A 14,392-nucleotide genomic window follows, 5' to 3' on the forward strand; every position below is an offset into this window, starting at 1 on the left:
GCTTTATTCGAGTCTGAGCAATCGACGACACATTACTGCATCTACAATACGGAGAGAGAGAGAGATGACCAAGCTTTAAAAAAAAGAAGGCCAATCTATGCCACCGAAGAAACCCAGATGTACGAAGCCCCCCCCCCCCCCGCTTCCCAGTCCTGCATCCCCACCAGTAGAGGGGCAGGGGCAGCCTGAAGATCCTCGCCGTTCACCGCCGCCAGATGATGAGGAAGCGTGCTGATGCTTATGACCCGGTCCCTGAACTGGAAAGTCCTGAACCTGAACCTGAGGCGGAGGAGGTTGAAGAAGATGCACCTGCTAGAAGGAGCGCAAAGCAGAACTCGTGTGTATTTTCTCTTCATTGCTGGTGTTACTCTTCCCAGGATCTCGTCGAAGAGGTCTGGAAGCATCCTCAGATAGTTCTGGAAGGCGTTGACATCTTCGGTGGGGAGCTCTCAAGTGAGAAATGATGAATAGTGGCCCAACTGCTGCTGTCTTCCTATAACCCTTTGCGCGCACTCACATGGATCTTGGCCTTCTCATCCGCCTTCTTCCTGCCTGCTACACCCTCGGGCTCGTTTCATAAAACTTGTTATCTATAACAACTGCTAAATTTCTATGACAAATTTGCTCTCAGCTATGATCTCAGTAGCTTATAATTACAATACCTTGTAACTTGTTATTGATATCAAGTTTTATGAAACAGGGCCCAGGCCTTCCATCTCTGCAACTGATGATAGCCTTCTTGTTGCTGATGCCAAGACCTGATGTATGCACCCAGCAAACATGCACATAATAAATCTTCTTCATCTTGTGCATTTATGATGTTGTCTCGTTGAAATGTCAGGATAAAATGATTGCTTTTGTTTCGGAGGACTTCTTTTCGTACCGTGGGCACAAACGTGCTCCAAAGCTGCCCGGCGTCCACGTTTTATCCCTAGAAGGCCTTGACAGAACGTGAAAAACGTGTCGGACCTTGATCAGAACTTGAGAAACGTGAGGGACCCCAACAAAACGTGACGGGCCGAAAGGGAACGTTCTGGCATCCGTGGTAAAACGCGGGCCGAACTGTAGTGCGCCTTGGAGCCTCCGGGACTCAGCATCTCCTTTCCCCCACGGCCCCTCATGGATACCGTGGTAGACCGTGAGAAAACTTGGCAAGACCTAACAAAACTTGAATCCAGAAATAAAATTGGCCTAGATCCCACGGCGCACAACGTTTCGGGCAAACGGGGCTGCCGTGGCCGCCGAGAAACATAGTGGAAACGAAGCATTATTTTGACCCTTTAGCATAATTTGGCTGTTTTTAGCAAAATTCTGGCATAATTTGAGCTTTTTTTAGCATAATTCGAATACATTTTTCAACATACTTCAAAAAAAGAAAAGAAAAAAAAGCGTTTTACCCCCACCTCAACCCGGTTATTCAGCGGCTGGCTCAGTCGGCGCAAAATATCAGAAGCAAAGTAACGCACACCCACGTGCACACAAATGCTTGATATTTGATACGGGCGTGATTAATTTTTGGTCTTTGGATTTGTAATAACCAAATTAATACCCAAATCCCAAGTGTTTTATTCAAACTTCACATAAGCAACTTTGCTCTCTCGCAAACAATTCCTCCTGTTTATCCAAGCGTGAACATATTCCACACACAAATGATACTACATGATTTTGGATAAAACACTTCTTCTTAAGATGTATAATAATTTAATGTTTATAGATGAATTATGAAATCATGTTTTAGGTGTAAACTTTTTTTTTGACTTGTAGTTCTTTTTTAATCCAATAACATTTTGTTGAACCGCATTTTCACCAATAAATTCAAATATAATGAACAACCACGTGGATCTCTGGAATAATTCCCATGATGATTACTTCCATTTCTAACTCTTAACATTGCTCTCTTTTCTGTGTTCAGGGAACGCATGTCTCCCAACACCCTGTCTAAATGGAGGTACTTGTCAGCAAAATAAAATCGGTTACCAGTGTATTTGCATGGATCTATTTCTCGGCCCGAACTGTGAAATAAGTAAGCGGTACACCTAAATCGAATGGGAATTTAGGAAGCCATTTTCACTATACAAAGACACATACAATGACACGTCAAAAGTATGAACCTTTCTTATGTAAATATATACTATTCACATACACATATATAAACTCCAGCGAAATGCGTTATTTTGGTAAACATGGCATTTTTCCAATTTTCTAAAACTCTGGAAATGGAAAAGAGTTCATCATTCTGAAGTTTTTATAGGATTCGTTATTGCAAAAAAAATTAAACAGAGTCCATATTTCCGAAGGTTCATAATTCCAAATTAAATTAGAACCCAATCTCGTCTGTTAAAGCCCGTCTATAGTATTACGAACCTTCGCAGCATTGAATCACATTTAATTTTCATAATTATGAACCTTGTATAATTTTCGGAATTACGAATCTTCTGGGTTGAATAAACCCTATTTAATTTTAAGAATAACGAACCTTCAGTTATGAGTAATTTTCGTTTCGGAATTATGAGCCTCTAACAAAAATGAACTATGGGAAAATAGTTATCTCGAGTTTTTCGCACGTCACTTTCGTTGAGAGCTCAAAAGCTGTTGTCAGTGGTTGCGTCTTAACATGTTTTTCTTCTTTGAGAGTAACCCTTCATAAAAGTAAACACACCATAACATTATGTCTAGACACTGGTAACCAGGAAACTGAGGATAAAACTGCAAGCATTCATCCGTAAGTTCTATGCTACTACAATTTTACTAAAATTAACTTTTGACAGGTATCGCTGATCCTTGCACCCAACGAAACCCGTGCGTCAGTGGTGTCTGTCGTCCTAGTGGACAAGGGCAGTACGAATGTGAATGCCAAGATCATTATGAGGGGATCCATTGTGATGAACCAACTCGTAAGTCATATGTTTCGATTTACTTGTATGCATCTTACAGAAATTACGTTTTGCAAATCCATGATTCACATCGTTTCGAAAGACGGGTGAATAAGAATCAAAATTTGGAAAGGCGATGTTTTTACACAATGTTTTACCCTCTTAAATGGCAACGAAACCTTTTCATTTCTGAATAAGTAAATCGAATGTCTTTTCATCATATCTGGATATAAAATAAAAATATCAAAATACTTCCCTTTTCTGGGGGGGGGGGTATTTATCTGTTGCAGGATTTTTGTAAAGGGGGGATTTATTGCATACCCTAACCCTAATGCTAAACCTTATCCTAACCCTAACCCTTACCCTAAAAGATTTCATAAAAAGTGTAAACAAAATATTACTTGCTTATTATATGAATTAAATCTAATCACCGGACTTAGGATCACCAATGAGCTTATACTACCTCCTTGAGATCACATGGATTGCGGTTCAGGACAGCACCACTGTCTTTTGACGAGGCATTTGTCACTATCACTTTGTTAGGAATTTATTCCTTGAATGCTTTCAGGGCCTTAGGGCAGCTAGGCTAGCCAGTGTAGGAATCATAATAGTATTTTGTAGGTGCCTTTACCACCCCCTTGGTATTTACGTATATATATATGTAACTGTTATTATCATCATTTTTATGAATAGTATTGGTAGTAGAGTATTAGTATTATTTCAATTTCTATTATTATCATTAGTCGTGGTTTTATTGTGATCATAATTGATCTCACTGTTTTTTGGGGGGAAATTATCATCCCTCTTCTTCTCCTTCTCTAACTTATAATTATCATCATCATTACTTTTATTATTTTTTTAACCATCTTTATCATCATCAATATTGAAAACAAAATTACTTCATTCGCCGTCATATTTTCTAATTCCTACCTCGAATACAGTTCCTTTGGAGGTTTCTGTCCATCCGTCAAGCCAGATAGTCAACACCAATGCTTATGTGGAGCTGACATGTAGTTTCAACAATGCCAAGCGATACCACTGGTACAAAGATGATGTCCTTTTGCCTAACAGTGGAAATCAGAATCCTTTGATAATCATGTCTGTCACTCCAAGTGACATCGGGTATTACTTCTGCCGAGGCTCGGGGAGAAATGAAGAAACTTTAGACACGATGCGAGCATCTGTATATGTCAAAGGTAAAATCTTTGCTTGAAATAAACCACATACAAAATTGTCTAGTGCTTATAATACATCCACAGGGGCATCCAAATATATTAACATTGTAAGAATCACGATCCACCCAATTTTCAAAATTTCTCAAAACTTTGTATTACCTTTAATCAAACTTCTATAGGAAAAAAATATATATACAGAAAATGAATTTCTTTTAAGTTTTAAGATATTAATGTTATGTTTAATGCTACGCGTGAAAGTAAGAAATAACTACAACAAAAATTAGATCGCAATTGAGACATACAAGCGCGTAAAACAAAACGATCGTGATTATACTGGGTACATTATGTGTTCAGTATGAGAGAAATGCTCTCATACAAATACTGATTTAATATCGAATTCGTTTTTAAAGACATTTTCTTAAAGTTATGTTTAAGTTACTTGTATTTGGGTATTTTTTGTTTGCTATAAGCTCTTCATCAGGAGAATTCCCCCCCCCCCTTTCCTCTGGCTCGGGGGGGGGGGGGCGTTCCTCTGTGCCCTCCCCTGAATCTGTGTCACTGATTCTCGATACGTATGTTTGCATTTTCAGATCTGACCAATATAATAGTTTTGAACGCTAGATTTGCCATTCCATTCAGCGATGAGCTTCATGACCAAACGTCTAAACTCTATAAAGAAACGGCGCTCAACATCAGCACCTATGTAAGTATATCCTAAAAGTAATTGGTGCGTATCAAAAAGGCCTATTCCGCTCTTGTGATATTCTGCAGGGTTGGCCTAATATTGTTTTGGGTTTAGAATAGACAATTGAATTAAAGAGTCCGAGTACGTTGTGCAACAAGTTTCCTAGCAGGGATTTGGTAAAGGCTGTTTGCTCGTACATATGGCATACACATTCTCAGCTCTTCTCATGGTTGAGACAAGAGTAAAGCATCCAGAAGGCCTTCTTCCTCCGCTTACCTGCAAACATGGACTCTCTTGTGACGAATAAATCAGCAACTATTAATGCTATTGTGAACAAACTTGAGGAAGATATGCATTTAGGGGACCTTCCCATTATAGTGCTGTCGAGGGTCACATTCTAAGGTCAAAGCTAATTCTGTGAGCTCTTTCGTGACAAATAATTTTGCATTTGTTTATTCGATTATGACAAAACTTGCTTCAGACAATTTTTGAATAAGCTGTAAGTTTAAACCCACAAGGTTCATATACGACTAGTCACTTTGGTACATGTTTTGTTTGTGCGACCAGGCTTGAGTCCGTGATGCTCTTTAACGACGTTCAGGTAATTTGGTCAGGAATGCGTGGGACACATCTTGCTTTCGCCTTGATTTCGAATATGATGGCTTTTATACCATGGGAACCATTATTCTCAGGGAACACTTTGGTCTATAACATTCTTCCAATATGTCCAAACTGAAACAACAGAACGAGTAAGCTCACAAGTTATTTCTCACCTTTACAAGTACTCAACTTTTTTCCATCATTATAAAAACTTAATAATATACATGTATTAATATATCCTAGCAAAAGCCGTTCAAACATTTAAACGGTCATCTCAGTTCTTTCACATTACCTTTTTTACACTTACGCTACAGATACTTTCATTCAGTTCTACAAGTTTTTTCAAAAATGCAATTCTATCATAAGTATATTCTTATGAATACAGTATGGACACAATGTTGCATGCGAAGGGTTTACGGTTATGACGTATTCTTTAATGAGTTACAAAAGAGTATCAGTCTTAGAAGGGGAAATATCTATTAAACGTGTTATCTTTTATATTTGTTATTTTGTATCTGTATAAAGGTGGAGCAAGGCGTCCGAACCAGTTCTGGTTTAAAGAGTCTATCAGTTGTATGCAGAGCCCTAAGACCAGGAAGCGTCAAAGCTGACATGAATATCTACATCGAGCGGACTAATATGACGGCAACGGAGACACAAGATCTTATTGGTCTATCTCTTGACAGTCTAGCCAATGAATCGGACGGTTTTCTCGATTCAAACACCATTTCAGTTCAAGATAACGGTACAAAATTCATTCATATACATGTAGTTGTGAAAGTCAATTTATTGTGTATAAGGACGTGGGGTATCCTTAGATTGATGGGATGACAGGTAGGTGACGCGAAAAACCAGGGGTCATCATTTTGTTTTGTCCCGCCTTCGTGATACCACTCATTGCAAGCATTTGTTTAAACTTGGCTTCCGAAGGGGAGTGGATTGGGATATGCCGAATTCGCCACTTAACTGGACGTGTGGCATCGGTACGCTAGGTAGTTTTAAAAACGCAAGATACCTTTACCCTAACCAAGCCCTAAACCGTAACCGCAACCCTCACCCTAACCGTCAATTAAAAACAATACAACCAATATTACTAATGACTAGTGAGTAACTATTTGTTTCTTGTCGGTTTCCTCTACATGCCTTCACACGTACGTAGAGGGCATTACTTTTTTTGTTCAAACAGGACACGAAAATATCCTGCTAATGACCATGTCTATTTAATGAACAATTTGTTCACTACACGACGTAAAGCATAAGTGTCGATCCCCCGGGGGGGATGGGGGATATATCCCCCCCCCCCCAATATTTCAGGTGGGGGGGGATGGCCTGTACAATCATCCCCCCAATAATTCACCATCACAAAAACAAATGAAGAGAAATTAATGATGAGAGCCCGATGAGAGTAGTTAATGGTTATTACTCGCAAGATGACCATCCATAATTCCATCTACACATTTTGCGAGTAATAACCATTAACTACTCTCATCGGGCTCTCATCATTAATTTCTCTTCATTTGTTTTTGTGATGGTGAATTATTGGGGGGATGATTGTACAGGTCTCTACTTTTTTTTGCACTTTTGCGCTTCGCGCTTAACATTTAGCTCGTTGCTTTTTAACGCTGCGGCTTTGCATTTGGCGCACTGCATTTCTATGATGGATTTATTCAATTTATTCAATCAACAGCATCATAGAAATGCAGTGCGCCAAATGCAAAGCCGCAGCGTTAAAAAGCAACGAGCTAAATGTTAAGCGCGAAGCGCAAAAGTGCAAAAAAAAGTAGAGAGTGGGAGAGAGGAATAATGAAAGACAGAGAGGATACAGGCGGAAGCCAGGAGCGGGGGAGGTCCCCCCCCCCCCCCCCCCCCCCCCTAAAAAAAAGAGACAGAGAGAAAGAAGAAAGGAAGAGGACGTAGGAAGTAAAAGGATCAAGAGTCGAGAACGAATCGTCTCGTTTCTCTAATAATGTAATGAAACGTCAAAAAGGTTTAGACAAGGATTAAGAGTCGAGAACGGTACAACGAATCGTCTTCTTTCTTTAATAATTCAATGAAACGTCAAAGCTTCCGCACTTCGCGCGGGAACTAAATTCAGACAAGGATTAAGAGTCGAGAACGGTACGACGAATCGTCTTCTTTCTCTAACAATATAATGAAACGTCAAAGCTTCCGCGCTTCGCGCGGGAGGGGGAGGGGGGAACTGAATTCAGACAAGGATTAAGAGTCGAGAACGGTTCACCGAATCGTCTTCTTTCTTAAATAATTTAATAAAACGTGAGAGCGTCCGCGCTGCGCGCGGAAGAAGGAGAACTTGATCCAAACAAGGATTAAGAGTCGAAAACGGTTCAACGAATCGTCTTCTTTCTCTAATAATATAATGAAACGTCAAAGCTTCCGCGCTTCGCGCGGGAGGGGGGGGGGCTGAATTCACACAAGGATTAAGAGTCGAGAACGGTACAACGACAACGAATCGTCTTCTTTCTTTAATGATTTAATGAAACATCCAAACTTCCGCGCTTCGCGTGCTCACTAACGCCCCCCTAAAATAAAATCCTGGATACGCGCTTGAGAGGATAATAATCCAGGTATCAAGCCCATGTGGGACTTGGAAGGGAGGGGGTGCAGCCTGCCACACGCTTGTATCCTTGGTTGCTTTGATCCATTGCCGAAAATATTTTGGCACCTATCATCCCCCCCCCCCCCAACCACGGATACAAATCGACACCCTTGACGTAAAGGATATATAAATATATATAAATGTATATACATTGGTATATTTACACACGTGTACGACTCCGTATGTGTGGGTGGGTGTGTATGTGTTTATTTTTGCGCGGGTGTTGTCTGTTTCTGCGGCCTGTTGGCCCTTCATTTTAAAGTACTTCTTTAAATAATTTGTATTTTTATTTATAGTGATCAAAGTTCTCTGCATTGTATACGAAAGCTTCAACGTGCAGAGAGAATACGACCTATTTAACTCGCCAAAGCACCTTGTAAGGGCCTAGAAGGCGGGAAAGCTAGTTGTCAAAGTCGTTAAGGCCCGGATCATGTTTTAGACGAAAATGGTTGAAGACTATTAGATAAAAGTCACGAAGGTTGAGAAGACAAGAAGACGAGTTGCTAAACATGGCTTAGACGCCTTCTTTCAGACGACAAGTTCGACAAGTCTCGCATTCTCGGCTTAAACAAGAAGCCTTAGCAGGTTGTTGATACACTCCTTCTCGCTTTCTCAACTTTAACATATTGCGCATTGACAAATTCTGGCAATTCGCCTTCTCACCTATCTGTCTAAATTATGGCGCATTGGCCTTACTGCATGTTTAAACTTCCTTAGCAGGCGCGTACGCACGGGGGGGGGGGGGGTTGAACGCCCCCCTTTGGTATTTGTCAGTGTGTATTTTGTAGGAAACCCCCCCCCCCTAAAACCCCCCTTCCCCACCCCCACCCTTAGATTTTTTGTTTGTTTATTTGTTGTTGTTTTTTTAATTATAAAAAATCAATAAAAAATCATGCCCATGGCTGACCTAAAAAAGGTGACCTTACCCCTCCCCCCCCCCCAAACGAAGAAAAATGTCAATTTTTCAAATTTCGAGACAAAAAAATGAATAAAATAGTGTCCTCTTACCCCCCCCCCCCCTTCCCGCTTATTCGGCGGCTGGCTGAGTAGTTGTGAAATTTTCGGCCCGATTACAAAATGTTAACCCCCCCCCCCCCCCTTGAAAAAATCCTGCGTACGCCACTGTTCCTTACTGTTCCTTAGCCTAGGCCATTTCTTGTAAAGAATACCTGCACGATTTGCAGCAATTCCCTTTAAATCAAATAAACAAACATAGAGTTGAAGTTTGTTAGAGACCTTTTTTAAATAATTTGTGTTCACTCTTTTTGTGTAGCTATTTGCCAAAATATCTCCTGGATATCTCCTCGCTTTGAAAAAGTCGAATTTCCGGTGGGTGAAAACGGAACATGGGCAAATTCAACAGGAATGTGTCCATTCAACACTACTCAAGGTTTGTTTTGAGGGTCTTTCGTTCATCTTTAATTTGGGGAAGCGTACGATCAATATGATAATTTCCCTATTAGCTTGTTCAGATATGGCGCGGGCCCAATCGGGTATAATACGACTACGGACGAAGCGACCGCAGTATTCACCACATGCGTGCAACGTACGCGAAACCGAAGCGTGGGGAAAACTTCGGTCTGTTTCGCGAACGCTAGCGCGCTGACCCAGTTAATCAAGTACATTCGTTTACGTGCAGTTGTCCAAAAAAGACGTAGACGGCGTTAACCAGTATTTGCCATGATACACTCCCTTTAATGAATGGCAACTGCGCGATCGAGAATGACTCATTAGATCGCAATATCAATTCAAAAGTAGCTTTAATACCACGATTTTCAACCGATGTAATTTGTTTTTACTCCATTATTGAACACTAGCGAATCAAGATAGGGGCTTAGGGTCTAAAAGCCCCTCCTCATAGATATTCAAGCCCCTAAACTGTGTTCATGAAATCAATACATGAATTAAAGCGAGGGTCACGTATACAATGAATGCAGGAATCCGAAACCTCCAGCCCTCCGACCACAATAATATTCAAGATCCGCAAGTGTAGTTGAATGTTTTGAAAAGTTCCAGAGTCATGAATTACTTGAGGAAATTTTAATCATAGACGGAATTTCTTTACTTCATTAGTATGTCCCCTTCTTTATTGTATCTGGTAATAATTGTTTGCCAGTGTGCTTTTGATATAATAAATATATGTGTATTTTCATTTTTATACCGAACAGTTAATGAACCGATTGGACGGGCTCTGTGTATCGGCGATGGTATTACCCAGAGCCAGTGGCAACCTGTGGATAATTGCGGACCATTTAGAAATGTCACAGATATTCTCATCGAAATTGCACAGGTTTTTGGAATTTTCTTTTCAAATTTCAACCATTAAGAAGAGACTTGTTTTAAGAACCCTCATATGTAATGCAATTGTTTTTAGTATATTTGACATGCCACTGATCATGAAAACCTGATCAATTGTGATTTCAAGGGAAACATGTTCGCTAATTTTATGTTACCTTAAAGGGATCCGGTAACTTTGTCTCAGATTCTGAAATAAAATTCTGGATTTAGCTCATGATGCAATGATAATTATAAACCTTTAGGTCAGTCAGGAACCCCATGACTTTTACAAGCCGATCGCCTGTCTGATTATCAAGATATTTATGATTGGAATTACAAATTTTGAAAACCGTTCGCCTGACGGTTTTCATAACACTACAGTCTATTGGGGAAAACGAGTAGGGTAAAACCGGTCACTCAAAGATTTTTACTTTTTTGAGGCACTTCTTGATCATTTTGAAGCGCAATTTTTTTAGGGCTTCAATATTACACCATATCACAGACACTGATAACACGTAGAGCCGTGTATCTCAGATTTAACAATGTTAAACGATCCCTTTAACCCTAATGAGTAAGAATGTTTTGCGCTGCGTCTTAACCCCTTTAATTTTCAAATCCATGTTTTTTTCCTTTTCTGTCAATTCCCCCGCACATTTTGATACCAAATTTGTGCAATTCGGACCAACGGTAGGGGTGTCAACTTACAATTATTGATCATATGTCAATCAAAATGTGCATTTTCTCCATTTGCTAGTGTGTTAGCCTGTCGATGAATCAATAATCATTTCAAAATCACTTGATCTTTGTCATTGTTAAGAAGGTTTACACTCCTATTCCACTAAGTGAGACCCATCCTTGGTTCATCCTACATAAAAAACAATAGAAAACTTGTAATGTTTTATACCCAGAACATTTTAAAAAGACGATTATTATTTGATAATTATGACAATTAATGTGTTTTTTTACTTGATTTTAATTTTAAACAAACCATGTACTTCATCCGTTGAAGTGTTTAAATATTCCAAACAACTTATTTCCCAACCATTTTAATACTGTAAAACTGCAAAGTAGGTAAGTTTTGAAAATTTTGCGAAAAATAATGAACGAAGCTAAATGATGAAAAAGTTTTGTTGCCATGATGTTCATTATACTAATTCAATATGTGTATCAATTTTCCTCTCCATTTTTCTTCCCTTTGTTTTCTTCCTCAAGGGGAAAGGGGGTACTTAGTAAAACAAAAAGGTGCTCATTACCCCCCCCCCCGCTTATGCCCCTCTAAATATTTTGTCACGAAATGCCCCCCCCCCCCCATCGCCCCCTGCTCAAGCAGCCCCTGTCATAATGCCCCCTCCCCCCCCCCCCCGATATTAGAAATCCTTGAAATACCTCTGCTTCATTAGGGTAAAGGAGAGAAAGTCATATCACTCAATATAAACATGCTGCAATGATATTTTTCTCTCAAATTTAGGTAATCGTAGATGAAGAAAACGCAGGTAAAGTGAGCCAGCAAGTATCGTCTGTTACTTCCAACATCGAAGATATCACATCAGATGACATCACGTTTGTGGCAGAAATAACATCAAACATTGTGCAGCAAAATCTTACTAGTGAAGAGGTATTCTGCACGATGCCAGACCAATTATATTGAACATGAATATGAATTTAATTATTTTATTTTGTTCTGATAATCATCTAATGGTAAACAAATTGGAGCCTTCCTTTTGGTACATGTGTTAAATTGCCATAGATGTGAAAGCGGTAAATATCATAATCGAATTTAATAATAATGGACGCCTTAAAGCTAAACTACTGTGAATTAAGAATTTACTAAATCCTTGCCCCGTATCAGACTTTTTTTTTTTGGTATAATATCTTATTCGTTCTATGACAGATGTAGGTCTCTCACTACCCTTTCATATCATGTTGACACCTTGGCAGTTGCTTCATCCAGAAGTTGTGTAACGACTTTAAAAGAACAGCTGTGCTAAGGCTTTCATGTTATTTAATTATTTAATATCCTATCGTCATTCAGTTTCATTTCCGAGATTTGGCAAATTTATCCTACTATAGAATAAACCATTTTCATCCTTTGTGTTTGAATTGAAAGGTAACAAACTCTATAACGAGTATTGTGAGCAATATAGCTCAGGTAGAAACAGAGGAACTTGAAGCCGCAGAGGCAGAAGATGGGGCAATAAGTAAATTTGTCCAGGCTTTTGAGGAACAAATCAGTCGTGCTGATGTTGCCGATGGTGGGATGCTCCTCATTCAGCAACCAAATATAGCCGTACAGGTGATTTTATATTTATATCATAGGCTACGAGAAAATCATTTGAAATCCTCCAGTATACTTAATATAAAAGTTAACTTCCAAGTTGTATAATTGTTTGCATGCATATTTAAAATAAATATTTGGTTTAAAAACCTGACAATGCCATTTATCTATGGCGACACTTTCACCATTTTTGTTCATGCAGTTGTGTAGATCTGCCAAACAACATTATTATTTGTGCATTTATGTGTGCATGATTCTTTATATTTTGAATTTGTGGGATGCCTTACTTGAACTTATGTGCATGGTTGCAATCGTTTCATTTTCAATCATCAACGATAACGATAATAATAAAAATAATAATAATAATGATGACAATAATAATGATGACAATAATGATAACAATTGATCTAATAGAAAAAGAATTAAAATAATATTAATGAAATAGGTTATTAATTATAGTATTGACAATAATACAAATAATATTAATAATAATGATGATGATGATGATAATATTCGATTTGTAATGCGCCATTGCGAAGGAGAAATCAAATAAAAACATTTGGATTTCATACAAATACTGACAAATGAAATAAAAGGGAATGATTAATTATATTCCAATCCAAATATAAATGATTTTAGATTACTTTTGAACACCTCAACTGATCTGCTTTAACGAATTTGTCAAGGGAGAATAGTTCAAAGCGAAGGTTTCTTCTCCCAGTTCCCCATTTTTAATAATAATTACAATAATAAAATAGTAATATTGATATTTTTGTAAATACAACCGAATTATAATACATTAATAATAATAATTTTAATGATAGTAATATTAGAAATAATGATGATGATGATTATGATAATACGAATAATAATAATAATAACTAGAAATGCAATCGTGTCACAACGATGTGCGTGCAATGACGCCATGTTTCTACGTGTCAAACGAAGGAGCTACTCTCGGACTATCCAAAGCAATATGTAAGAAGTATGTAGCTTCTGTGATAGTGGAGATAGTTAGGGCGAAAGAAAGGTCACCAAAACGGCCCGAAACGGAAAAAAATGGTGCCTAGACGGTCACGCATGAAGGTTTCCGGAGAACGAAGAATTGAGTGACCTTGAAGGAATGCTAGAGACTACGCCTTCAAATTTTGAAGGGAATTGGAGTAGAGGAAGGGATCTAGAAAGGGCTCGCAAGCACTGCGTGCAAAACCAATAGGACTTGGTGCATGATGAACATGTTACGACGCGTGCTTTGGCACGAACGGCCACCCATACTAACACCAAAAAAAAAATGACGTCATGGCCGAAACGTGTTGTAATAGGGCGGAAACTCGGCGGAATTCGTATAGTGACCCTTGTTCAAATGCGATTTACTCACAATTTTCTGCGTGAACATATACCATACTTGGTACCATTCGAAAGGGCACTTCAGTGCGGTCAGTTTAAAACCATTGTCATCTGCGCAAAACGTACTGCACGCATCAAACGCGCTATTACGTAAAGCATAGTAAATTCATCATTTTTGGCGATAACTTTGCGAAGAGGGCATTACAATTTACTAAACTTAGCAGACAGTTGTCACGTATATGGATACATGTGTCTGCCAAGCTTCATTGATGTAGGTATAACGATCGCCATTTTAGAGCAAGTTGAAGTTATTTCTCAATTTTCCTGAAAATGGCGAATTTGGAGGGCAATTTTCTCAAATTAGGTCAGTGATAGGGTATATAATTTTGAATATGGCCGGAAAGGGCATAACTTCAAGTATCTAAATCCCAAAAAGGGTACGGGTCTGCCAAGTCATAATGGAGATACGGCCACAGAAAGAAAGCCAATTCCCAAAACTTTAGAGGGCGCGATTTATGTTTTGCAAAGTCATTGGAGCGTGAA

The 14,392-nt window shown here is 38.9% G+C and overlaps 1 protein-coding gene across 1 annotated transcript; it reads left to right on the top strand.

Moving 5' to 3' along the window:
* Positions 1–218: 218 nt before the first annotated feature.
* LOC115919531 lies at positions 219–8,532 on the top strand. Its single transcript, XM_030973601.1, has 7 exons — positions 219–453; positions 1,913–1,948; positions 2,769–2,894; positions 3,815–4,069; positions 4,639–4,751; positions 5,859–6,039; positions 8,483–8,532. The coding sequence occupies exons 1-7, from the start codon at positions 219–221 to the stop codon at positions 8,530–8,532; spliced, it is 996 nt and encodes a 331-aa protein (XP_030829461.1).
* The last annotated feature ends 5,860 nt before the right edge of the window (positions 8,533–14,392 follow it).

Source organism: Strongylocentrotus purpuratus, unplaced genomic scaffold (assembly GCF_000002235.5).
Source record: "Strongylocentrotus purpuratus isolate Spur 01 unplaced genomic scaffold, Spur_5.0 spur5_contig_865, whole genome shotgun sequence".
In the NCBI taxonomy this organism is placed as follows: domain Eukaryota; kingdom Metazoa; phylum Echinodermata; class Echinoidea; order Camarodonta; family Strongylocentrotidae; genus Strongylocentrotus; species Strongylocentrotus purpuratus.